At 39.0% G+C, this 27,383-nt stretch overlaps 1 protein-coding gene across 6 annotated transcripts in view; it reads right to left on the bottom strand.

Moving 5' to 3' along the window:
* The window catches only part of LOC117418275 (arginyl-tRNA--protein transferase 1), a 209,029-nt gene that overhangs the window by 175,398 nt on the left and 6,248 nt on the right, over positions 1-27,383 (bottom strand). For all 6 annotated transcript variants that reach the window (XM_034031162.3, XM_034031167.3, XM_034031161.3 and 3 more), the window contains exons 2-5: positions 10,030-10,093; positions 8,795-8,857; positions 8,500-8,603; positions 6,202-6,363 (exon numbers count right to left, since the gene is read on the bottom strand). In XM_034031162.3, coding sequence (XP_033887053.2) covers positions 6,202-6,363; positions 8,500-8,603; positions 8,795-8,857; positions 10,030-10,093 — 393 coding nt within the window. The remainder of the gene's footprint in view (positions 1-6,201; positions 6,364-8,499; positions 8,604-8,794; positions 8,858-10,029; positions 10,094-27,383) is intronic.

Genomic DNA, 27,383 nt, shown 5'->3' with positions numbered 1-27,383 from the left:
GAAATGCTTATGAACATTTTCAAACTAAACAAATATTGCAAAACGTGTTTGAATGAGCTCTGTAAGGGTGGATTACACACACTGAACGGGAAGCAGTCCCTCTAATTAGAACGATTGCCTGTAACTCGCTGCCAGAGAAACAGAGGCCACTCAAGCAGGCCGGCCCAGAGTCCAATCTACAGAGCACTGCTTCCTGCATGCAGCTGCTGGCTGAGTTAGTTAGTATACTATAGTTAAAATTCCTGATATAGAAAGACATTTCCTCTCCTTCACAAGCGCTGGCTGCTTTCCAGGCCAGTGGTCTTGGCATCCAATGTCAGTAGTTTACACTGTTACATCCTGTTTGGTGCAATAAGGAAAAGGCGGCCATTTCCTGCATTTTTTCCTGACAGCACTAACTGGCTATTACTGGCGATTCACAGCACACAGAGCCACAACTGTGGAGCATATACTGGCACGTCAAACACCTAATGATTTTTCAAAAATGAATTATTGGAATGATGGCATGCATTAGGCATTGTGTTTGATTCCTCTTTGAAAATTTGCTTTTGTCCTTAATCTGCTGTGCTTAAACTGCAGCGGTTACCAGCTGATGAGCTAAAAGCTTCACACAAAGATATGAAATATGAAAGAATTGTTCTTCTCACAGGCCGCGGGTACATGGAAAATGCCATAAGAGAACATTAAATAAAACCTTTTCTTTGCTGCAACAACACTTGCGACTGTTGGTTTGCGTTTTTCTTCTGATAAATGCGAGCAGCACAATAGGTTACTTGAAAAACATCCCTAAAAAGGAGCATTAGAGATGTTTGCAATTCTTTTTACTACAAACCCATGAATCATTTATCAAACTGGCCTCCAGCAGGGCTTGTTAGAACCTGCAATGCTTCAGAGGTACAGGGCTGCTAATGGAGGAAGAGGAACACCATCTCTCAGGCAGCTGCCTGCTCGATGTCAACACGCTTCTATTCCAACTAGAAAGAAGCAAACTCAGCTATGTTACTGTGGCTTTTGGACTCATAACATTGAAGCCACAGTGAGTCATTTTGTTTGCAGACAGTAAACTGTGCATTTGTTTTTCGGCACTGGAATTAGATGTTTAGATTTGCATAGGTTATTAAACCATTCTTTTATCTGGTACTATGGGTGCTAAAGCTTCAATTAACTTGACTGGTGGATAACTCGACACCTTCGCTTAATTCCCGGATTCTCTCCATAAATATATGCATCCTGCCTCTTAATTTTTTTATTCACCACCACGCTTTACTCAACTCGACACTTATTACCGTACTGAAGGGATAAAAACTATTGGATACAAGTGGATAACTCGACACTCTTGTTTCATGTGACTGACCTCTGACTGGAAACTTATCATTCATTCATTCATTCATTCATTCATTTCGCAACTTCCAAGTGCAGCTGGTTAAAGTGTCAGCTCACAATGAACTTTAAAGCTCAGGTTATTCAGGATAACAAGCATGTCAGCAGAACTTTCAAAGCGCGTGTCTTTGCATGCAAAACAATCGACAAGGCTTGATTTCTGTGTGAAACTAAGTTGTTTGTTCTTGTTTACCAAGTTAATACTGTATAATGTACATTTAACTTTTCCTATGTAAGCTGTCAAATTAGACAGTACAAGCTAATAAAGTATAGGTCAACAGATTGTGCGCTGTTTGTAGTCGGATTGTTTTCGTAAAAATAACGCTGTAGTTATTTTATTAATTCGTATTTCAATCGAACTACATTGTACCGAGTTTGTACAGTACTGTATACTGTCATTGATTCATTCATTGCAGTTCTTTCAACCATGTTCATAAGGCCATTTAACCAGGGGCAGCTCGTGAATTTTTTGACAGATGAGGCACAAATCACAAAATAGTTATTACCACCCCCACTCAATGGCTAACGTACTGAAAGTAAATGTACTTTGTTCAGCTGATTGCATATATGCCTCCACTGACAGCATTTTAATGCATTCAAATAATAGACTTGCAGTCGCTATGTAAAATATACCCCCATCAATTAAAAAACATTAGCACTGTAAACAACACACAACTCACAGAATTGCCAATACAAGTTTTTATAATCAATGGGCAACTCAGAACCTTAAAACCACGTTATTATGTGACACCAGCATGGAACATTCGCTATAAAGACACAAATACAGCATCACAAAATCATTCATTCAAAACAAACAAGGCAGCTTATCATGTCGTGGCAAGAAATTGACAGTTGTGCGTCCATTAAAAGAGATGAAACTTTGCTTGATTTAGTTGAAAGATGATAACATGGCCAACAATAGTTTGTTCACAGCTCTGTCTTTATAAACTGCTTGCCACGTTAGTTTACCATCTTTCTTCAAACTCTCCAGTGCTAGTGTTATTCTGCCGTCCTTAACAACTGAACGTCTCTCCTCTTGGGATCTTGCTATAAAAAGGTCTCATATAATATCAGATTTAACTAAAGCCATTATTGAACAAAATTAAAATCACACTAATTCTAACTGCCTCATATCTAGTAGGTGCCTCACCAAGCTGTGATTACCATAGCAACACCTTCAGAAAGGGACTCTCCAGCATGGTTAGTTGCCATGGTAACAAGCAGCTTTGTGAGGCGCTCAAGGTTTGTGCGTCACGCAGCAGTGCGGCAGCACTTCACTGTTCCAGCTTTCTGGCGTTGTGCAGAGACTTTTCTGGCGTTGTGCAGAGACTTTTAAATAATGTCACTAGTGCTTCTGTGGACTTTAAATGTTTTGTTTATTGGTGAGGCCATGCTGACGAGCCGCCTCTGCATAGAACTACAAATAAACTTGTAAATACTGTAATACTGTAAACGTGCGAGTTCTGTTACTTCTATGCATGTTAATGGAAAGCCCTTTTTCAGATGTGGAGAAAAGGCTGAAGAAGGGCTTTTGTCCGGAACGTCCTGAAATAAAAAATATATTTTTTTTTAATCATTTAAACTTTTGCGTACATCTAAAAACATACTTTTCATTTGATACTGTATATAGAACCCCAGAGTTACGAACTGACCACTCTACCGAAAACCCCACTTTCAACCAGAAGTATGCAATCATTGCATGCAATGCAACCAGATAGGCGCTCCTATAAGCAGCGTTCTAGTCATGGAGAAGACAAAATTACTGTACCAACAAACGTATCCGATTTCAATGGTAACTTAAAACTTAGCCTTTTCCATTTATAATACTGTTTTAAAAAGAGTACTTTGAGCCAGTATTGCATTACTGTGCTGTATTCTTGTATTATAAACTTTAATTCAATTCCACTTTCCCATCTTTTCTAGACTGACAGATATAGCTCATACTATTAAAAAGCAACATGGTATGGGTGTAACAGACTTCCCTTAAATAGCCTGCTGTATTCTTCTTCTTCTTTAGATTCACTATAATTTGTTTCAGTCTTAGAAGTTAAAAGCACCCCAGTGTCCTCGGTAGAGCTCTTGGAACCATGTCTAATTCCAAGTAAACCAGAGGTGTTCCCCTGCAAAAAACAACCCCTAGTAGATTTAAGAAATACTACATTTGTTCCAAGTGCATTTCTTACAGATTTATTTCTTGCATCAACTAGGGGCATTTTGTTGCATGGTTAATATCACACTCTGGTGTACCATCTGTGTGCAGGTTAGACAGGATTGTGAGAGCTCTGTTGAGGACACAGCTATTCTAAAAATCATCAAGAGTACATTAGTTTCGAACGCAGATATTTTAGGCACATACCATTAAGTGCTAGGATTAACCTTGCTGATCTTATCATATAATTAGGGAACGTCTGTTTTGCTCATGTACTTTTTCCAAAAATTCCAATCTAAATACCGTTTTAGAAATGGAAAGAAATGACATTTAATCTCTGACTTGTAAGTGGGTGTCTTATTTCAACAAAATGTAGCCTCAGAGTACAGGAAATTGCCTAAGTGAAACACTAAGCCTGCATACAAAGAAGACTAAAGGAATGCCTTCAGCTCTTTGGCTCACCAGGTCACAAATCCATTCAATTGCAGGTATCGTTTAACCCCAATCCATGTGTAAGAGACCCCAAACATGAGAGTGGCGCTTGCAACACTACACACATAAGCTCGACATAGCATTTGAAATTATAAAATAAAACCACAGCTCTCTAAAGTAAATGCTGTGAATATCTCATTGTTAGAAAATGTTTTACTTAACTTCAAATGTTTGAAACTTGCCCACATTCACTTTTTTTGTTTGTTTTTAGTTCACTTGTCAGGTGGTTCACATTTCAATACCGATATAAAAGTTAAATGACCGACATATTTTTGCACTGAGAGAATAAAAAAATAAAATCATGTACACAAACTAACAAACATAAGTGATCTTTTTCATCAACTTGGAAAGTGTGAGGGCTAATCTTTACTCTTTAAGGATGAACCTATACTGGCAGTGCAAGACGTTTTTCTATTATGTACTGTACTTGAGTTAAGACTAGAAAATACATGTCATTCTTTCACTGGATCTTTAAATATAAAGATTAATTATTTAAAACGAACATGTCAAGCTGGAAACATCTATTTATCAATTTGCACATGGTGCTCTATGACCAGTAAGTGGAATACACTGGTGTATGTATTATTATTATTATTATTATTATTTGTTTATTTAGCAGACGCCTTTATCCAAGGCGACATACAGAGACTAGGGTGTGTGAACTATGCATCAGCTGCAGATTCACTTACAACTACGTCTCACCCGAAAGACGGAGCACAAGGAGGTTAAGTGACTTAGGGTCACACAATGAGTCAGTGGCTGAGGTGGGATTTGAACCGGGGACCTCCTGGTTACAAGCGCTTTTCTTTAACCACTGGACCACACCGCCTCCTAGTATTATTATTATTATTATTATTTATTTCTTAGTGGACGCCCTTATCCAGGGCGACTTACAGTTGTTACAAGATATCACATTATTTTTACATACAATTACCCATTTATACAGTTGGGTTTTAACTTGAGCAATCTAGGTAAAGTACCTTGCTCAAGGGTACAACAGCAGTGGCCCCACCAGGGATTGAACCCACGACCCTCCGGTCAAGAGTCCAGAGCCCTAACCACCACTCCACACTGCTGCCCTGTATGTAGTATGTATTATATCTTTTTACTTTGTAACATGGAATTGAATCATCTTAAAGCAGAGCACACAACCTAGAAAATGTGCCAGGGGCAGCTGCCATTTCAAGAAGCAGAAAGGACAACACAAGTGAATTAGTCTGCCTTGGTTGGCTTACTGTACCTTGCATGTTCTTTCCACATTAATGGCACTTTGCTGCCATCTACTGTCTTTCCTTAGTACTGCAATAGTAACAACAATGTGCTAAAAGGGCAACTTTATAGGGCACCATTTTCTGATAATCTCCTTCCCTCTGTCTAAAGTCTGTATCATCTGGTCCTGGTTTCTGTGCTGCGCTGAAATTATTGGCTAACTTGCTCTACTCCTTTTAAGATTTTAAACACTTCAAATCATTCCCCCTAATTCTTCTTTGTTTCAAGCTAAACAGATTCAGTTCTCTTCACCTACCTTCATCGCTCATTCCTTTAAGCCCCGGGATTAGTCTTGTAGCTCTTCACTAGAGTCTCTCCAAGCATTTGATCACAGTATTTCAGGCGCATTGCATAACCTCCTTTGATTTGTACTCTACACTTTCATCACTACAGCAACAACCCATTTCAAAAGGACCAGCAAAAACATTACCACTGTTCTTCATCAAGAGTGAAGATGTCATTATTCTACATAGTAATTTATTATATATATTTAGAAAACTATTATAGCTAATAATTCCATAATTAGCAAAGTTACTGGGTAGCTAGCTACGTGAGCCATGAGACTCCAAACAGGGCACCGTCGAGATTGTGTCATCAATTAATGTTTAAATCGATTAATGTTTAATCAACTTCCTCTTTACGGTCACTTCAAAAGGTCAGAAATCTTGATACACACGCAATCACACCTGTGGAGGCCTCAGATAAAGTTGTAAAATGTACAGGAGTTTGAGACCGTTCAGGCTTTTCACCTTCCATCGCAATGGATTGTGGTACATTTTACTCATCTTGGGTAACTGAAGCAGACTACAGTTACCAGAATGCATTGGGGTGCGAGTTAAAAAACCTGAACTGTCCCAGTGAACATGAAGTCATATGGTCACCCTTGTGAAATGTGGGAAGTGGGTCCTCACCAGGTTTGGGGGGGGCTGTCTGCTCCCTGCCTGTCTTCTTTTCTGGTCCAGCAGATTTTACAGTTTCTACAGGCCCCTCCACAGACACACTCACTTCGGATCTGCATGTGGCCGGAGCATCACAGGATCCAGCATCTTCGCAGAGGGAGTCCATCAGCTCACCTGAGAATACAAAACCTCAATGTATCAACATTGATATATAGAGGACTTGCAGCAGGAGTCATGCAAGCGGGGTTTGAATCCTGTTGGCGCAGAGCTGCTGATCTTGGCTGTGGTCCCAGTTTGGGTATTTCAGTCAGACAACATAAACGTTTACAATTTTAGCACTTCTAACAAACAGTACCAGCTTGGACAGATGGGAAATGCTGATCAGACCCTGTATTTTTCGACATGACAAGCAATGTTGTGGTTGCTGGTTTACTGTTTCGTGTCAGTTTTGTTTTGTATGATACAACAGCATAATTGAGGTTGTATCTTTGTAAATGCATATTTTACTTTTTCCTCAGATTGAGGGTGGTAAATTTGGTCTGCTTCATAAATTCGATGGAATACAGTAATCACGACTAGAAAGCCATAAACTGCCTCCATACTTTGTTTTCTTATATGCGTAACTGAGGTTGTATCTTTGTAAATGCAGCTTTATTTGTTTGTTTGTTTTTATCTCAAACAGAGGGTGGGAAATTTGGGCTGCTAGGGATATTGGAACCCTCAGTGCTACAGGTTTTTCCTGAATTTGGGACTGAATCATTTCAAAGTCAAATTTCTTCCAAGTCTCTAAAAAACATAGGAAAACTATAGATTGTTTTTTTTCAGCACAAGTTTTTCAGAGAGTTACATTTGTGGGCATATCTGGTCAACTGATACTGAAAGATACTGCAGGTTAAATACAATGAAAAATGACGTTTTCTACATAACTTTGAATCCCTGGAAGTGTTATTTCTTAATATGGTAATAAGACAAATTGTATATGTCTCACGTTGCCAATAGGTTGACTATATATGAAGAAAAAAAAAATTTCTAACAGTTATGTTTCCGTCACGTTTGCTTAAACATTATTATTAAAAATAAACATAAAAAAATAGAAAACCGCTAGGTCAGATGATCTTTGCATTTTTCATACTGTGAACTTTGTTGCATATAAAAACTATATATTTTCTAAAACTAAATAAATACAAAATTCAAACTGACATTATTTTGCTTGGAATAAAAGTACAGCATGTGACTGCCTTACCTACATAAAAAAATATATATTATTTTATTTATTTATTTATTTATTGTTTTTGTTCCATATTTTCTGACCCCTGAAAACCATATACATTCTGAACTTACAATGGTAGACTCATAAACATGAGGTGAACTTTAACCCCTCTTGCAATGCATAGAGTATAACATGCCCAATTTTCATTTTCAAAATGAAGGATTACCACCTCACATTATAAGACTTATTCTAAGTTGAAAACTTCAGATTGGCAAGATAACTGTCACATTTTGTGCTCGTTTCAAAAGGTGCTTTACAGAAAATAGAACATTTTCTACTTGCAGCCTGCAGTGCAATGCCATTGATATACATCGCATTTGGTCCAATATAGGGCACCGATCAATTAGTTCTGAAAATAACTGTTTAAAATAAGATGAGGTTTGCCAAAAATAGCTCCTTGGATCCCCAAATGTTGTAGCCATCACGATTTGCTCAGATCAAAAGCACGATCCTATAGAAATACAGACTTTAGTTGCTGACCTGACTTCCTGGATTTCAGAGTGAATACCACGGACAACTCCTATAGGCCAATTTAGGACGTCAATTATCCACTGTTCAAATGACATGACCGATACACCATTCACACATTTCTAGAGATTAAACCCTCCCACACACACACCGTGAAATTGTTTAAACTATCGGTGCCTGTGGGACAGTGCGATATATGGGAGGTTGCACACCATACTTCCCCTAGCACTTTAGGACTATATTTTTAGGACGTATGCCATACGTCTCCTAGCACTGAATGGGGTTAAATTTGAGGGCGTCTTAACTTTGAAGGAATATATATTTCCTTAGTCCAATGTCTGCTTGAGTTTAGGTGACGGTTGCAGGGATTGTCCGTGTCAATTAAATAATCTTATTAGCAGGTGTATTTAGAGTTTCCTATCTGAAACTTTACATAGTTTTACAATTGATAACAAATTTAAAAAGAAACATAGAGGCATTCTCATTCCCAAGAAGACTCCAGATGCAGAAGAGGCAGTTTGCTGTGAGACTGAGTGCCTCATTTCTACAGCACCACTTCACATTCCACTCACCGTCACTGGGAGACTTGGGAAGCTCTCCTTTGCACAGATATTTGCTCATTTTCTTTAAGATCTTCTTCTGAGGTTTGGAAGGCTGGAAGTTTGTAGAATCACACCTGAAAACAAAACAGAAAGGGATGTGTTACTGTCCCCTTCCCTGTGTGGTTCTGATTGCAATTAAGACAAGATTCAGTAAACAGCAGCACTAAAAAGGAGTGCTGTGCACTGGTAATGCAATACAGAAGACGGTACTTATGAGAAATGTTTTGAAAAGCTGTAAGGTTTCATTAAAATGTGCTGTTCGTACCTTATTGTGTACTGAGGACAGCAGGTTTGATTCATTATAGGTTTGTAGATGTACTTCCCACTCCTGAAAGAGAAGTATTTTATTAAAGCAAGGCATCTATGTTTACACGAGAGATGCAATTGTGTTGAAAACGTAACACATACAGACAGACAAGTGCATGACATATAGACAGACAAGATGTACAGCCAGAAAGATATACCCCAAGAATTTAATAAATCTCAATCATTTAATCTAAATAATGTCAATACCAGGCTTCATCACAATTACAGAAGCAGTTTTCTAGGTATAAGGAAAAATGTAAAGTGTAATATGTACGTACAATCGCCTCTACTATATCCCCGCCTGGGAAATAATAAGAAATTAAAAGACATCCAGCAAGTCAAATGCTCAACAATCATTTTTGAGTTTAGTGATCTTGGGAGTGCTGCACTGGCCTTTAGAAATCCGTCTGGGGTTAGTTCAACTCATCAGCAAGTACAGTGGAGACTTCCCAGCCTGTGACCTTGTCTCCAGGGTTCAGTGGCTATGTAACTTCAGCAGTTTAAGTTCGGCGAGCAATAGAGCTCAAATCAACACCAATGACCCTCTCCTGATTTCTGAAACCTGATTTTTTAAATTATATTTTTTATTTAGTGTGACCAATTATTTTACCTGCGATTTTCTCCCCAATTTGGAATGTCCAATACTTTTTTTCTCCCTCAATGCAGCAATTCCCCAAACAGCGCAGGAGAACTGAAGGTTCTGTGGGTGTCCTGATCCGACACCAAGACAGTTTCCTTTTTTACACCCAGGAACATGACAGCAGATGTCAGCGAGCTACTGGCCTCTGGAGGACAAAGGCCAGCCTGCAGGTGTCTGCCTGAGCTCAATAGGCGCCTGGCCAGCAGGGTCCGCTGTAGTGCGGGAGCGCTAGAGTCGATGCAACGCTCCCTTCGGGAATCCCCAGCAAAGACTGGCAACTTGCCACAGCCAGGACGCAAACCTGTGCTCCGCTGACTGTACCCTGCACACCATGCGACTGTGCTTTTAACAGGCGAGCCACCTGAGGACTCTCAACACCTGATTTCTGTACAGAAATCAAGCTGAATAAATGGAATAATGGGTTTGTGCGGCATTAGTGGGTAAAAGCAGTGGAAAGCCTGACAGCAGAAACAGAGATTGCCCGTCTTCCAGAACGGTAAGGGTGCAGAGGTGAGGTGACATTTAAAATGGAGCAGAAAAAACTAAACCAATACCTCCTCCAGCCTCTGTCTATGAGGTCCTGATAGTCCTGCACAGTCAAGGCGTGGGACCACATCCCTGTAACAGAGGAGAGAGATTACTGCCTGCACACATGTTCAGAAAAACAATCATTGTGTCGTGCTACTTGTATACCGTTACAATGTAGTTTCATTGCTATTGTACTTTTCAACCACAGAGGCTACTAAAGCCTCCAGGTATCAGATTTTGAAATAACTTTAATTCTTATTTTTACCCCTGAAATTGCTATAAAATACTATTAGAAAGAAAACAAAACATAAAATCAATGAAATCTACATAAATCTAGGGCTCGTAATGGAACGTGAAACAAGCAGTGTGATTGGTGGAGCAAGGTTCCAGCTGGCCGTATATTGGATGGATACGGACAGTTGGAGCCTTGTCACATATTCTAAATCACTGCGCTGCCTCACAGAATTTAAACTAAGTATCGGTAGCCATCTTGCTTACAATCACATACAGATATATGTACAGCCGTAACTATGAAACTGAGTGACCAAATACCTGCAAAAAATCCCAAAGTAGTTAGTGGACATGCCGATTAAATTAATTAATTAAATCGCTGTCTTTATGCTCACTGACCCTGGCTTTTTCACTTCAAATAATTTATTTTTAGCGGTTTGTAAACGCCAACGAAAAACACAAAAGACACTTGTACACATTATCCAGCCCTCTCTGACACAGATCTTGAACATATTACTGAAATCTATCTACGTCTGTTCTGCACAGTGTGTCTGCAGTGACAGGAATAAAAAAATAAATAAATAACTCAGTGCCGTCTCAACTTTTTCAATGGCAATGTGCACACTATCAAAAAAATTATTTACTTTCTTTTACATGTTTTAATTGAATGAATTTACTCATCTTAACTTAGTATGTCATTCACAGTCATACATGGGACTGCTTTATTTGGCGTAAGGATATTTAATAAAAAAAACACTACATTTTCTACCTTAAACATGATTTCTGCTTTTTTTTCTTAAAATCCACTGTTTTACCTGGATTATAAATGCAATAAGGCCCTTTAGGGCATCCGTATGTTGAATATACAGACTTCTCGGGGGTTGAAGGCCTGAGGCATCCATATATTCGATGTATACGGACGCCCAGCCGGGTATTATTGCTTGCATGCATGCATAACATTTTATTATATATATATATATATATATATATATATATATATATATATATATATATATATATATATATATATATATACACACACACACACACACACTACCGGTCAAAAGTTTTAGAACACCCCAATTTTTCCAGTTTTTATTTAAATTTAAGCAGTTCAAGTCCAGTGAATAACCTGAAATGGTACAAAGGTAAGCGGTAAACTGCCAGAGATTAAAAAAAAAGTTTAGGTTACCAAAAACTGAAAAATAATGTACATTTCAGAGTTAAACAAAAAGGCCTTTTTCAGGGAACAAGTAATGGGTTAACAACTTACAGCTGTTCTGCAGCAATGGAAGTAAATTTAGCCTTGAAAGTTGATGCTAACAATTCCTACAGGTGTCCCAACTTTTGTTGATTACTTACAAACCCTCTGTCTGTATAAAAGCAGTGTTGGAACAGACTGTGTTACTACACCCTCTTAAGCATTATTTGGACAGTATTGTACTGCAGGAAGTAGTATATTGCTCTCATAATGGCGAGAAAAAGGCAATTAACAAAGGAAGACAGACCGACCATTATAACCCTTAAAAGTGTAGGTCTTTCCTTTAGAGAAATTGCAAAGAAAGCCAAGGTGTCAGTGAGTACAGTTTCCTACACCATCAAAAGGCACTTGGAAACTGGAGGAAACTCTGACAGGATGAGGTCTGGCAAACCCAAAGCCACAACAGAATCAGAAGACAAGTTTCTGAGAGTCAACAGCTTGCGTGATAGGCGGCTCACAGGACAAAAGCTTCAAGCACAGCTTAACACTGGTCAAAGTAAGCAAGTCTCAGTTTCAACTGTGAAGAGAAGACTTCGAGCTGCAGGTTTGACAGGTCGAGTGGCAGTAAGAAAGCCACTGCTAAGATGGCAAAATAAGAAAAAAAGAGGCTTGCCTGGGCCATGAAGCACCGCCAGTGGACTACTGAAGACTGGAAGAAGGTCTTATGGAGGTGTTCTAAAACTTTTGACCGGTGGTGTATATATACACACACACACATACATATACACACATTTCCATTAACCCTTTAAGCCGTGTGTGCCAGTAAAACATGACACACACATTTCATGTACTTTTTACTTTATGAACAATAAACATCATACACAATACAAATAAAAAAGGTTTTTGTAAATAGCAACGCCTGCAATGAACCACAAAATAAACAATTTATTTGTAAACAGTAATACATACAAAAACCCAAGATTTCTGAAGAATACAAAGTTTTAAACAGGAAAACATACATATGCAAGATTTGTGATGCAAAATCGAATCGTTCAAATAAATAGACGATTGTACCGCCCACATACATTTTCGCGCCATTCCTCTCCCCGCGACACGATTATTTTAAGATGGTTGCTGTTAAGTAAAAGCTTGCGCACAACAATTGAATGCGAGGGGTAAATACGTCTTGGTAGCGTCAGGAGAAAAAACACACAACAACATTCACAACAAGCCTAAGGCAGGTTTAACATACTACAGGAGTGTTACTAAAATATTTATTACAAAGAGATTACAGTACTTTGGAATGTAATCTATATAAACTGACACGAGTTTATGGAAACAGTCTAGTTTTATTTAGTGACAGCTGCAGCATCACGCATTGCATCTTGTTAATACTGTTGTTAATACTGCATCATTTAACCTTCCGTGAAACACACAATGCGAAAATCCCTGCTTAAAACATTATTATTATTATTATTATTATTATTATTATTATTATTATTAAATTGATTTACTTACTACAACATGCATACCTGGTCAATCAGCTTATTATGCAAGCCTCCAAAATTGCGTTTAACATCACTGATCATTTTTTTACAACTGTTTTTAACGTTATTGAATATTGTTAAATAACTGTATAACAGTTAATTTTGGCTGTTTGCCAGGAATACAAGCCTGTCGTCCTGCTCTGGATTCAATGTGCCGCGCTTTTTTGTTTGTTTACATCGAATACACAGAGGGGCGTGTACTTACAAAGCATTTTCAAAACTGATTCGCTGGTAGGATGGGACCAGCAAATCAGATGCCAGTTAACACGAGCAGGAAAAGAAGAGCACGCCCATTGCTTGTCTGGCAGAAATACTGTAAACAGAAAGGCAGGGTGTTCGTGCATTTCCATTGATAAACTTAAATAATGTTATTAACTACATGTGTTACAAAAATGTAACTATTGAATCAATGATCCAGTATTTATATCGATGTATATAATGAGGAATGGAATCTATCAAAAAAACCTATTTAATCATAGCAGCCCTAATGCACATTATAACTATATGTGGTCACTTGTTTGTTGTTGGTACATGCGCAGAGGAATGTGAACAGCTTGAAAGCATGCAGAGATGAACGGCGAGGTGCAATTGCTCTACTGAAAGCATGCAGAGATGAATGGTGGGGTGTGGTGCTCTATTGAAAGCATGCAGAGGTGAACGACGGGGTGTGGTGCTCTATTGAAAGCATGCAGAGATGAACGGCAGGGTGCGATTGCTCTATTGAAAGCATGCAGAGATGAACGGTGAGGTGTTATTGCTCTATTGAAAGCATGCAGAGATGAACGGTGAGGTGTTATTGCTCTATTGAAAGCATGCAGAGATGAACGGCGAGGTGCGATTGCTCTACTGAAAGCATGCAGAGGTGAACAGTGGAGTGTGGTGCTCTATTGAAAGCATGCAGAGATGAACGGTGAGGTGTTATTGCTCTATTGAAAGCATGCTGAGATGAACGGTGGGGTGTGGTGCTGTATTGAAAGCATGCAGAGATGAACGGTGGAGTGTGGTGCTGTATTGAAAGCATGCAGAGATGAACGGCAGGGTGTACAGTTAGCACTCAGATATCCGTTACCCAGATACATGTCAGTTACATTTTACCGCCCTTGTATTAAGAGGGTCATTCCACGCCAACTCAACCAGAAAAGGGGCATTTTGTTGCCCCATCGTCTCAGATTTTGCTAGAAAAATTCATCTGGGGGTTTTCGGGCCAGCTGAGGTCAGAACTGCTAATCATTTTTGTTAATTCCACCTTCGAGCTGTGACCTGGCAAAGGTCAACCTAAAGTGAAAAATCACCCTGGGCTCAACTTAGACGCTACCATCATGTGTAACACCTCATTCGATGAATAGGGCTTTCAAGAACAAAATAACAGGAACATCTAACTCACTTTTGGCAAGCTGCCAGACGAGGGGTACATGATGAGTTTTATTTAAACTTCAGGCCAACCCTTTACCCTGTAGGGGATGCTGGTCTTAAAATGTTAGTATTGCTGTAGGAACCTTAGGGACCACTCATCCAAATTTTGTGAAACACTTTTGGTTTCAAGTCCCCCCACTGGTCATTAACCTCCTCTGAAATTGGAATTTTTTGTATTTCTACCAAGTTTAGGCTGAAATAACGTAGGGGGGCTCAAATAAAAAATATCACCCAAAGATATTTTTGGATAGTTGTTGATGAAATCTACAAGATTTTTGAAGTTGAAGATTTTTGAAGTTGCATTTGTCATGCATTCGAGCATTGCTTCTGGCCACTTTGGTGAGGCTAAAGTACCACATAGTCCTACCCGAACTGCCGTTATTCTTCAATTTTGCATTGTCTGGGGTTAGATCTAGAGTAAAAAGTGACAGGGTGTGCTTCCAGTGGCACTAGCTTGGAGCTGAGGGGTTATGAACTTGCGTGTGAAACTTAGATTTCTTTGTTACAGTGACACATATGAAACTACCAAAACCTCACTTAGGTGCATTTTAAAAACTACAAACAGATAGAAAACACAAAAAATAGATAATCTTGGCAAACTTTAGGTGCTTGAGGGGTTAACCATTTCATGATCTTTATGACATGCTTACCGTACCGTATGCGGTTTCCAATCTCACAATTTCCTTTGGCTAGGAGGTCTGGTATTGAAAAAATTATGGAAAATTCACTGCTTAAAAGTATGTACTGTATTACAGTCCACGTGTCGTCTCTTTTGGCAAGTGATATTTTCAGAATCATATCATTCCGAAGTAAAATACTTATTTTAGTACTGTACCAACAAAACCAACTACAGTACATCTAAATGGAAGCCTACTTATTTTAAAACAGTCCTTTCAGCTGTGTATTTTTGACATTGTATCTTTTTTGTGTTCCCTGAAAAAAATGGACAAGGGATGGAACGGGCCAAAATGAGATAATCAAATATGCGTCACACTCATTTAACCATCACTGAAGTCAACATTTCATAGGGTTGAATATGTGAGTGCTGACTGTATTCCTCTATTGCTGTAACTCCGGTGCAAAATTCTTCTTCTTCTTTTTTTTGTGATCAATTGTTTTTTTTTTATTTTTAATAACAGAGACAAAGCATAAAAAAAACTAAAATAATATAAACTATTTACAATATTGCCAATGCTTGCACATTAAAATAATAAGAAAAAATAAATAAGAAAAAGTTACTACAATATTGTTATCTAAAAATAAAATTACATACCAAAAATAGAAGCTAGTATGAAGGTAGTGGAAAGGAAGCCCAAATCATTTAGACATCAGCGTAGCCAAATCGGCAGCAGTTGCATTCCATGCCTGTATGGTTGTCAGACGTGCCTTATTAATCCTGGCTGTGGAGCATTCCAAAAAAACAATGCTTCTAAAGTCCGAGAGCCAGGTAGCAATCATAGGAGGAGTAGGGTCTATCCAAAGCCGTAAAATTGATTTCTTGGCTGCAGTTAACCCTGCAAGAAGTATCCTGCTCTGGCGTTGAGAAAGGCCCAGGGAGGAGTCATCATTCAATAGAAATACAACTGGATTTTTTATGATCTGAACCTCTGTCAGCTCCGTAATAGTTTGAGCTACACTGTCCCAGAACGCAGCCACAATCGGACATTCCCAAAACATATGTAGGTATGAGCCCACTGCACCAGCCTGACAACCTGTACAGAGCGGACTAGGGGACCTTTTCATTTTAAAAAGTATGTATGGAGTAGCATATGCTTTATGGATAAGTTTAAAGTGTATTAATTGGTGAGCTGGGTTCTTGGAAGCTAAAAATGTATTGTTCCATACATTGTCCCAATCAGGAGAAAAACCCAGCTTTTCCATTTCACGCTCCCAAATTTCTGTAACTGGTAGAGTATTACATGCTTGTTTTAGCAAGTGTCCATAAATAGTTGAGACTGTCCCTCGTGAACAGGTGTCTGTGACCAACCAGTCTATCAAAGGATGAGGACATACATCTGAGTCCCAAGGAACCCCATAGGCACATAAAGCAGACCTTAGTCTTAAATATAGAAAATAAGAAAAACCTGGGAGAGAGAAGTCTTCCTTGAGTTCTTGGAACGTTCGAAGGCCTTTATTGTTAAAAATATCTTTAAAACTATACACACCGCTATTTGACCAGGGAGAGTATATAAAAGGCTTACCTCCTGTCAGTGAATGATTATTATTCCAAATAGGAGATGAATGAGAAAACTTAAATGGACCTCTGTCACAAAGACGGCCAGAGTGGGTGGCGTCAGACCGGAAGCAGGAAGGAATTCAAACACAGACAGACGGTGATGGTGATGAGCTGAGTGCAATGGCTGCACTCAGCGTTTATTAACAAATAAAAGGTTTCAAACAGCACAAAAACACTGGACACGGCACTTGCGCCAAAATAAACAGACATACAAAACGGACTAACACTAAACAAACGGTGCACGGACAGACAAACAGACACGGTGAGAACAAACACTTTACGTTTACGATCTTTCACTATTTAGTTTCTCCTCTCTCTCTCACCCGTTCTCCTCTTCCGAACACCCAACCCTGAGTGCAAGAAATGTGTGTCTATATATACTATTGTGCTGGGATTCAATTACTAATTAATTATTCACTTGAATCCCAGCACGTGAATTAATTCTGTGCAACCCCGTGCTCACATATTACATTTAACCAGCACGTGAAGTGATTTGTGCTCTCCTCGTGCCTAAATACAAATCTACACTTTTTAAATACACGTGAAACACAGACCCGTTTATATCCTGTGTACCAATGACTATACACCAACATTAACACACGCAACAGACAACATACAACACAGAACACACAAATGCACACAAGGGCGGGGCGCATTGCCACAACCTCCCATAAATGTTTCCACATCGTGCCAAGTTTTTAATGAATTTGCAACAATAGGGCCAAATTTGAAATTTAAGTTTTTCTTGGGGATGCCAGTAAATAATAAGTCCTGTAGTCTATGTGGGCGAACTATAACTGCTTCCAAATTGAGCCAGGCAACTTTTGAGTCTATATTGGTCCATGTTTTTAAGGCCCTAACTTGAAAAGCCCAATAGTATAGTTTAAGATCAGGAAGAGACAATCCACCATTGACCTTTGTGCGTTGTAGTACTGTTAAGCAAATGCGGGGACGTTTTCCATTCCAAATAAATTTAGATATAATAGAATTGGCTTCCTTAAAAAAAGTAGGATATGGGGATAGGGGTAACATAGAAAATAAAAAGCTGAATCTTGGTAATATGTTCATTTTAATCGTAGCTATCCTGCCTTGTAAAGATAAATGCAAGGGAGACCATCTCTGCAGGTCTTGTTTAATTTTGTCAAATAAACTAGTGCAATTAACTTTGTTTATAAGTTGCAGAGAGGGGTGAATCTGTATTCCCAAGTATGTACATTTATTATCAGTTGGGATTGTAATAGGGAGTACTGCATTCTTTGCAGGTAGATTCAGAGGCATTAAAATTGATTTAGCCCAATTAATTTTATAACCAGACATACTGCCAAATTTAGTAAATAGTGCTAGACAACGAGGAGTTGATTCTGAAATATTTGAAAGATATAAAAGCATGTCATCTGCGTAAAGAGAAATGTAATGTTTTGAGCCTGCAGTTGTTATTGGAGAAATATCTGTACTTTGTCTAACAGCTTGAGCTGGCGGTTCCAACGATGGAGCAAATAGTAATGGGAAGAGGGGACACCCTTGACGCGTTCCCCGTTGAAGTTTAAAAGAGGGAGATTGACAGCTACCAGTCATCACAGACGCCAAGGAATTATTATATAGTACTTGCACCATATGAATAAAACCTGGACCAAATCCAAAGCCTTCCACGACCAACCAGAGATAGTGCCACTCGATTCGATTGAATGCCTTTTCCGCGTCCAGGGAAAAAACTGCACAAGATTCAGAGTGGGAGTCAGCATCACAAATGACATGTAGTAGTCGACGAATATTGTCAGAAGCTAGACGCCCTCTCATGAAGCCTGTTTGATCAAAGTGAATCAAACTACCAATATATAGTTCTAATCTAGAAGCCATAACCTTAGCATAAAGCTTTGCATCCGTGCATATAAGGGAAATTGGACGATAACTGGAACATTCATTTGGATCTTTATTTTTTTTCAATAATAGTGAGATTAAAGCTGTATTTTGGTCCCTATGAAAAGAGCCTGTTTCAATAGCATAGTTTATAGAGTTCAATATAAGAGGACCAGCTATATCCCATATTGCTAGCAAGAACTCAGGGGGGAGGCCGTCTAAGCCTGGAGACTTATTCTTTTGCATAGATTTAATTCCCTGTTTTAATTCTTCTAACGTAATAGGTGCATCAAGATGTTTACTTTGATCAGGATCCAATTTAGGTAAATTTAGTTCGCTTAGAAATTTTGTACAAGCAGTGTGATCTGTAGTGGTCTCTGAAGTATATAGTTTGGAATCGTATTTTTGAAATATTTTATTAATTTCTTTAGGTTTTGTAACCAATACATTATTTAGTTTTAATCACACTAATTGCTGCCAAACATTCATTATGCTTTGGTCTCAGAGCTAGTAATCTACTCGGTCTTTCCCCATGATAATAATAATTTTGCTTGGTGCGATGAATGAGGAATTCTGCTCGCGACAACATCAGGGCTTTAAATTCGGTTTTGAGAATATTTAATTGTTTTGCTCTATCATCAGAAAAAGCCTGCTTCTGTCCTTTCTCTAAAATTTGAATTTGGGTTTCAAGGTTAATAATTTGTTTGTTTCTAGAAGTGTGTATATGGGAAGAAAATGCAGTGCAGTTACCGCTCAGAAAACACTTAGTAACTTCCCAAAGAACCTGAGGATTCTTAGCAGAACTGAAATTAAATTGAATAAATTCTTGTAGTTTATTATTAAGTTGTGTAATAAACTCTGAATTTTGTAAAAGAGAAGTATTAAAGCGCCATCTCTTTGCACGTGGAGGACGTATTGTAGGTGATATATTACACAGTACAGGGGAATGATCCGAAATTAATATTGGCAGTATGTCAATTTCTGTCACATATTCAATAAGTGTAGATGAGGTAAGAATATAGTCAATCCGAGAATAGGTTTTGTATCGAGTAGAAAAGAATGTGTAGTCCCTTGCATTTTCATTCTTCAAACGCCAAATATCCCGCGAGTTAGTATCTCTAATAAAATTATTAAAAACCACTGACGAATTCAAACAGTTATCAGCTGAATTGGGAGTAGATCGATCTAGAACCGGATTACTTACTGCATTGAAATCTCCTCCTATTATTAATTGGTACTCGGAGAAATCTAGAAAAGCATTCGCTATACCAGGAAGAAAGTTAATATCGTAGACATTAGGGGCGTAAATTGAAACAAAAGCAAATTTAACATTGTTCAAGGAACCTAGCAAGTAAACAAAACGCCCTGAGTCGTCACCCCCAGATCCTTCAGCAGAAAGTTTTAGTTTCCTATTTACCAATATAAGAACCCCCTTTGTTTTATTATTTGCAGAAGAGTATGCTGCAACACGAAAGTGTTTATTTTGAAAGCGGTGAATGTCATCAGATTTAAGATGAGATTCCTGTATTAGTGCAATCGATATCCTTTTACGGTGCAAAAAATCTAGACACTTTGTGCGTTTAACAGGATTGTTTAAGCCACGGACGTTCCAAGATACAATATTAATATCAGCCATCATGGTGGATCAAAGTAAACAAACGAAAACCTCTCTCTCTCAAGAAAACAAACATAATAAAGACAGATACAGGGTACATTCTACTAGTTGCAGCAGCCAGCACATTGTGTGAAAAGATAACATACCAGTTAAAATAGAAATCGGACATATATGGTATGCAAAACAGTACAATATAATTGTAGGCAAGCATTGGCAAATAGAACAACAATAAAGAACCGATCCGTAGAAAGACAGCACTGAGACATATTAACAATAAACATAAGGCAGTCAGCAGAGAGGTATAAATAACTCCCTTATCTGCCAAAAACATAAAACTTTGCTGATCCGTGACCCCCCCAACACAGCAAGGTAACGCTCTGATCTCTAAACCCCCCGCCCCGACTTCAAGTCAACCACAAGACAAAATATATATGTATATCGGCTTATTATTTTTTAACCTTATAACCTAACCCCGCAGAAATATATTATTAAAAAAAAAAAAAAACAAAAAAAACAAAAAAAAAAAAAAAAACACTTTACAGTATAGCACAAATGCAGCAACATTAACAAATAATTTGTCAATAAACTGAGCAAACTGTAATGACAGTGTTGTCAAACCTTAAGTCCCGGTTAACTTCGGACATCGTTTAACAGTTCAGATCCCTTGCTGAGTTGCGTCCATTGCCGAAATAGAACCCGCAGGCTCCAAAGAGACCGCGAAATCTTCAACTTCCATAGGTGTTTTAAATAACCAGTGTTTCCCCCCCATGAAGCACCTTAACCAGAGCTGGATAAATCAGGAAAGACTTGATCCCCTTCTGAGTCAGACATTTCCTGGCTTGCAACATGTCCCATCTCTTCTGAGCTATGATATTGCTGTAATCTGGGAAAAAGCAAAGTGAACAGCCACCGTGTTGCAGAGTGGAGCTGGTCCGAGCTCCAGCGAGAATGGCCTGGCGGTCGTTGTAACGCAGCGGCTTGAAAATCAAGGTGTGCGGCCTATCTCTATGGCCTTCCTTTCCGCTGTAAATGCGGTGGGCTCTTTCGATCTCAATAGATCTGCCCTCCAAAGCAGGAATCCATTTAGGAAGATTACGTTGGAGGAATTTGATAGGATCATCCCTCTCTTCGCCCTCGTCTAACCCCACAAGCCTTAGATTATTTTGGCGCTGTTTGTCCTCATACTGGATCAGCTTCTCCTGTAATTTATCAACAGAGAGTCTGGTTTCGGCCGACTCCTGTTTGACCGCCCGAACAGTTACCTGCATATTGTCAAACTTAGAAGTAAATGCTTTCAAATCCTTTTCCAAGGAACAGAGCCTCTCCGTTAAACCGTGAAGTTCTTCCCGTATCACTTGTCTCATTAGGGGCTGCAAATCCCCGAGCTGTTGTTTCAGCAACTCCGCAACGGTAGCACGCAGCTGTGACTCGGGGAGGTCAGTAGTCAAATCCTTTAACTTTTTCTTTGATGGTGAGGAACTCATGTCTTTATCACGTTTCGTTGCCATCTCCGATATTTTATGATAACTTTTATCGAATTAAATGGCTGAAAAATGCCCGGATAAAGTTTTAAAGGAAAAAAAAAAAAACTGTCGGGCGGAAGGGAGTAGCAGACTTAAGCGTACATTCCTGTCGGCAGGTCACGTGATCCCCCTTCTTCTTCATCATCACTATTCATAAAATAAAACCTTCTTTCAAAGATATTGTTTTCAAAACACCCAAGCACACATCAAACTCTTCTTTACTTCCAGTGTCTGAATCAATCTTGTATGTTGACGTATTCCATATTATAATAAAGCCGAAATTACAAGTAAACAAGTAATACTACAAATAAACTTTTGTATCTGTTCTAGGTCCAATTAGAAGCTGTGGCAAAAATGGCTGCAATGTCAAATAATTAAATCATTACTGTAGGGGTCATCACTCCAGAATAGTTCTGGATTGTAGGGTATTACATCATTAACTTCAATAGGGATTTTGTCAGGACCCAAAAATCATGCCTAACTATACACAATACTGGTATGTAGAGTGACTGGATTAGACAGGTTTTACTGTATTAAAGTGTTACAGAACACCCTGCAATGTTTAAACGCATTGCGTTACCTTTGCTGTGTCCTGTGTTGTCTGTTTCGCAACGTTAGATTTTTAAACATATTGCAGACTCTTTAAATCACACATGGGTCATAAATCAACCACGATGTGCAATGGGCAACAATTCTCAACATTTACTCGGGAGCGTTCACCCAAAGGAAAAGAAACGCAACATATCCAATTCCATATCGTGCTCCCTCCTGCAGCAAGGCTGGTTTTCTGTACCCACAACACACCACTCATTTCAACCACAAGCATGAACTGCAGTGTTTAGAAGAAGAAAAAAAAAATCTCTCCTGGCAACCGTTCAAGAAATTGCTGTGATATGAACAACAGGGGATACAGCAAAGGGAAAGTGATGTGTTTCTTGTTAAAACACTGCAGGGGGTTCTGGAACCAACAGTAAAGCAGTATATAATATAGTTATAGTGTGCGTCAGTCTGGGCTATGTCGACACTCAGCTTGTCTACTCACCTCACTCAGGACCATCTTCCCTCACACAGTACACAGACATTCACCATAACAGCACTACAAGTTTCTCTTACAGCATTCCGTGTTTATACCACTATGAATAAGTCCTATTACAATCACAGGGTGTCAGAAACTGTAATAGATAAAGTTTTATCTCAGTTTCAAAAATGTGTGCCTTTGGCATGTGAATGTGGAGTGTGGAGTGTTCCATTGCTGGGATGTTACTGCAGATCTTCACAAGGTTAACATATGTTCCCACAGGATCCTGTCTACTCCCTCTTCTGAAATAACCAGGAAATGGGACCTTTCACCCAGTTTAATTATACTGTATTATATTTTGCTCATTCACACGACCTGTATTTTGTATTGGTTTTGCTTTTTGGTCGTTTCTGGGACCCTTTACTTTCATAATTAAAACAATACAGGGGGGTTTCCGAGTGGCACATCCAGTAAAGGAACTCTTCGTGAAGTGCAGATACGGTGGTAGCGGTGAGCCAAGCTTAAATAATTGGATATTCTAAATTTGGAGAAAATAATAAAAAATAATTGGCGACTACCAAATTTTAAAATTAAAATTAATAAATAAATAAAAATAAATACATACATACATACATACAGAAGTCACCCTAGTAAAGAGAAAAACACTAATTTGCATCCCTCTCTAAATTTAATCATTTGTCTTCCCAGCCTCATTTTGAGCCGACAAGCCAAATTGTGACCTGTGTTACCATGGAAACTGCTGGGGGTACTACTGGGTCTCGACTGGGTCATAATCCCTCAAAAGAACATTCTGAGGAGGTGGAGCAACACTCTTTGGTACACTTGAACTGGAATGACCCTATAACAGCAGAGCGAAACCTGAGACTCCTGGGCTGCATGTGGCCCCCATGTGCCACCCCGCCAAGGGTCAACCTGTTGGAAAAAGATATGCAACACTAACATTCAAACAGGAAGAAAACTCAACTCCCACACTGAAACTAACAACAAATCACAGAATCATGTATGAGGACTTCAATAAACCACTATTCTGTACTTTTCCTACAAAAACACATATCAAATGCCTGAAAACCCACCTGCACCTCTCACAACATCACCTACACACTGGAGCACATGGGTATACATTCCATTGGATCAGTGATGTCGAACCTGAGCAAAACGGTGGATATACAAACCATTTAATACGATCTACTGCTGCTCATATTCTAACCAAAGCTGGGCTTGAAACATGGTAACTAATGTCTATGACGGATCACAAAAATATGGCATTCATCAGCTACTGGCAAGCGAGCCATCAAGAAAGAAAAACATGATCCCATATCCTTACTGGCACTGACAGCGAACCATCCCAACTGTGCTTCATCCACACTGGAGACCCGGAGCAAAAAACAGAGACCAACTCCCCCTGTACACAAGCCTCTGCACCGTCCTCTCTCAATAACAAGAGACCAACTCCCCCTGTACACAAGCATCTGCACCGTCCTCTCTCAATAACAGAGACTAACTCCCCCTGTACACAAGCATCTGCACCGTCCTCTCTCAATAACAGAGACAAACTCCCCCTGTACACAAGCATCTGCACCGTCCTCTCTCAATAACAGAGACAAACTCCCCCTGTACACAAGCATCTGCACCGTCCTCTCTCAATAACAGAGACCAACTCCCCCTGTACACAAGCATCTGCACCGTCCTCTCTCAATAACAGAGACTAACTCCCCCTGTACACAAGCATCTGCACCGTCCTCTCTCAATAACATTACAGCAACTGTGCTTAATAATCAAGCCAATGTTCTCCAGTACAATTCACATCTATTAAAATACACAATGGATAAATAGTTATTATAACTATTTGTAGAATAATAAATATAGTACCTCACAAAACAGCGGAAGGACACCAATGAAAATCATTATCAAGTGTGTAAGTGCCTAATTAGTATGTTGGTAAGTAACGATGACAAATGCTACTTTATTATCAAATGATGGTACTCCAGGGTGTTGTGATGTGCTGAAATATCCCACCGGTGTGTGGTTAGAGGCATCCTGCCTCATCCCACCCACTGCCGTTGTGATATTTCAGCACATAAGAACATAAGAAAGTTTACAAACAAGAGGATGCAATTCAGCCCATCTTACTCGTTTGGTTGTTAGTAGCTTATTCATCCCAGAATCTCATCAAGCAGCTTCTTGAAGGATCCCAGGGTGTCAGCTTCAACAACATTACTGGGGAGTTGGTTCCAGACCCTCACAATTCTCTGTGTAAAAAAGTGCCTCCTATTTTCTGTTCTGAATGCCCCTTTATCTAACTCCATTTGTGACCCCTGGTCCTTGTTTCTTTTTTCAGGTCAAAAAAGTCCCCTGGGTCGACATTATTGTCTATACCTTTTTGGATTTTGAATGTTTGAATCAGATTGCCGCGTAGTCTTCGTTGTTCAAGACTGAATAGATTCAATTTTTAGCCTGTCTGCATACGACATGTCTTTTAAACCCAGGATAATTCTGGTTGCTCTTTTTTGCACTCTTTCTAGAGCAGCAATATCCTTTTTGTAACGAGGTGACCAGAACTGAACACAATATTCTAGGTATGGTCTTACTAATGCATTGTAAAGTTTTAACATTACTTCCCTTGATTTAAATTCAACACTTCTTACAATATATCCGAGCATCTTGTTGGCCTTTTTTATAGCTTCCCCACATTGTCTAGATGAAGACATTTCTGAGTCACCATAAACTCCTAGGTCTTTTTCATAGATTCCTTCTTCAATTTCAGTATCTCCCATATGATATTTATAATGCACATTTTTATTGCCTGCATGCAATACTTTACACTTTTCTCTATTAAATTTAATTTGCCATGTGTCTGCCCAGTTCTGAATGCTGTCTAGATCATTTTGAATGACCTTTGCTGCTGCAACAGTGTTTGCCACTCCTCCTATTTGTGTGTCGCCTGCAAATTTAACAAGTTTGCTTACTATACCAGAATCTAAATCATTAATGTAGATTAGGAATAGCAGAGGACCTAATACTGATCCCTGCGGTACTCCACTGGTTACCTCGCTCCATTTTGAGGTTTCTCCTCTAATCAGTACTTTCTGTTTTCTTCATGTTAACCACTCCCTAATCCATGTGCATGCATTTCCTTGAATCCCTACTGCGTTCAGTTTGAGAATTAATCTTTTATGCGGGACTTTGTCAAAAGCTTTCTGGAAATCTAAATAAACCAAGTCGTATGCTTTGCAATTATCCATTGTCAATGTTGCACCCTCAAAAAAAGTCAAGCAGGTTAGTTAGACACGATCTCCCTTTCCTAAAACCATGCTGACTGTCTCCCAGGATATTGTTACCATATAGGTAATTTTCCATTTTAGGTCTTATTATAGTTTCCATAAGTTTAAATATAATAGAAGTCACAACACCCTGTCATACCAGAACTCTTAACTAGATCACGCAACGACAGAGGCTTGTTACATCTTCACACCTCAGACAGGATTTAAAAGAAAAAGTGGGAAAATCAGGTCAGACCAACTGCTAATCAACAGCATTGAGATTGAACCTATTTAGGCCTCAATACAATTTTAAAATGTATAAATAAATAAAACACACACAAACAGGCAGACTTATTATCTAAAATAGCAATCCAAGATTTATAAGTTACAGTAATCTGTTGTGTGTAATGTGTCTCTCATCGTAGAAGATGTCATCCTGTGCTGTTTGGGTGAAACGAGCTAAGCAGTTCTGACTGTTCAAACTGTGTGAACTGATTTCTTCTATACAAGAAGAGATAGCCTACACACGATGTACTAACGTATTAATAACAAACGAAGATTGTACGCCGGAATAAGTTTCAAATGAAAAATATTTTTATTTTTGTAACACATACTGTAACTTGTAACCCTCTTCCGGTAGTGAAATAGTTCAGTCCAGAATCAACAGCCACAGTCCTAACAATGTGTGTGGGCCGTCTGGTGCTGTGTCATGGTGAGAATATTCATTAAAAACAAAAGCACAGCTGCAGAAACATGCGGCAGCAGCATTACAGGTTAAAGGTCTTTTACCTGGTTCAGATTGAAGCAATCTTATTTATTGCTTCCCTAATTCTGCAGTTTCAGTAATATTTTTTTTAATGCTACCAGGTGCGTCTGTTTTTTTTTGCTTTGTTCTATGCACAGGATGACATCTGTACACATCTGTCAAATACTTCACTGTGATTGGTTGTTTTCTGATGTGATTTATACAGTAATGGTTAGCTTCAGGGTACTCACCGCTGCCCCATTAATATAATACTGCTGTTTTGAAACCATATGTTACTCTGTGTGCCAATGTGTTTTGCCAGTGGACTGCCAGCACTAACACAGGAGCATATAACAGTACCTGTAATCAGCACTGTTCAGTAATCAACAGCATTCACATAGAGAATAATAACACTGATGATCTTTCCGAGAGGAATCATGCCTTCCTTTGTGTAATACTTCATCAGCTTCTGAATGAGCAGCACTCAGCAGGGCTTCAGTACAGTAGCCCACCCTGTGGCAGGTGACAGCTCAGGTGACCTCAACCACATTTCCATCTGCACCCTGAAACCAGTACAACTCAATCTCATCTCATTCCAGTATCAAACTGGGGCTGCAGCCGGTTCCATCTGTAGTCTACACACCAATCTGCAACCGGACATTACACACAAGTCAAAGATCACCTGTATGTCGCAAATGAAATTGATTTTGATC

Source organism: Acipenser ruthenus, chromosome 13 (assembly GCF_902713425.1).
Source record: "Acipenser ruthenus chromosome 13, fAciRut3.2 maternal haplotype, whole genome shotgun sequence".
NCBI lineage: Eukaryota > Metazoa > Chordata > Actinopteri > Acipenseriformes > Acipenseridae > Acipenser > Acipenser ruthenus.
The sequence above is the reverse complement of the archived record's forward strand: the minus strand, read 5'-3'. Positions and strand labels throughout refer to the sequence as shown.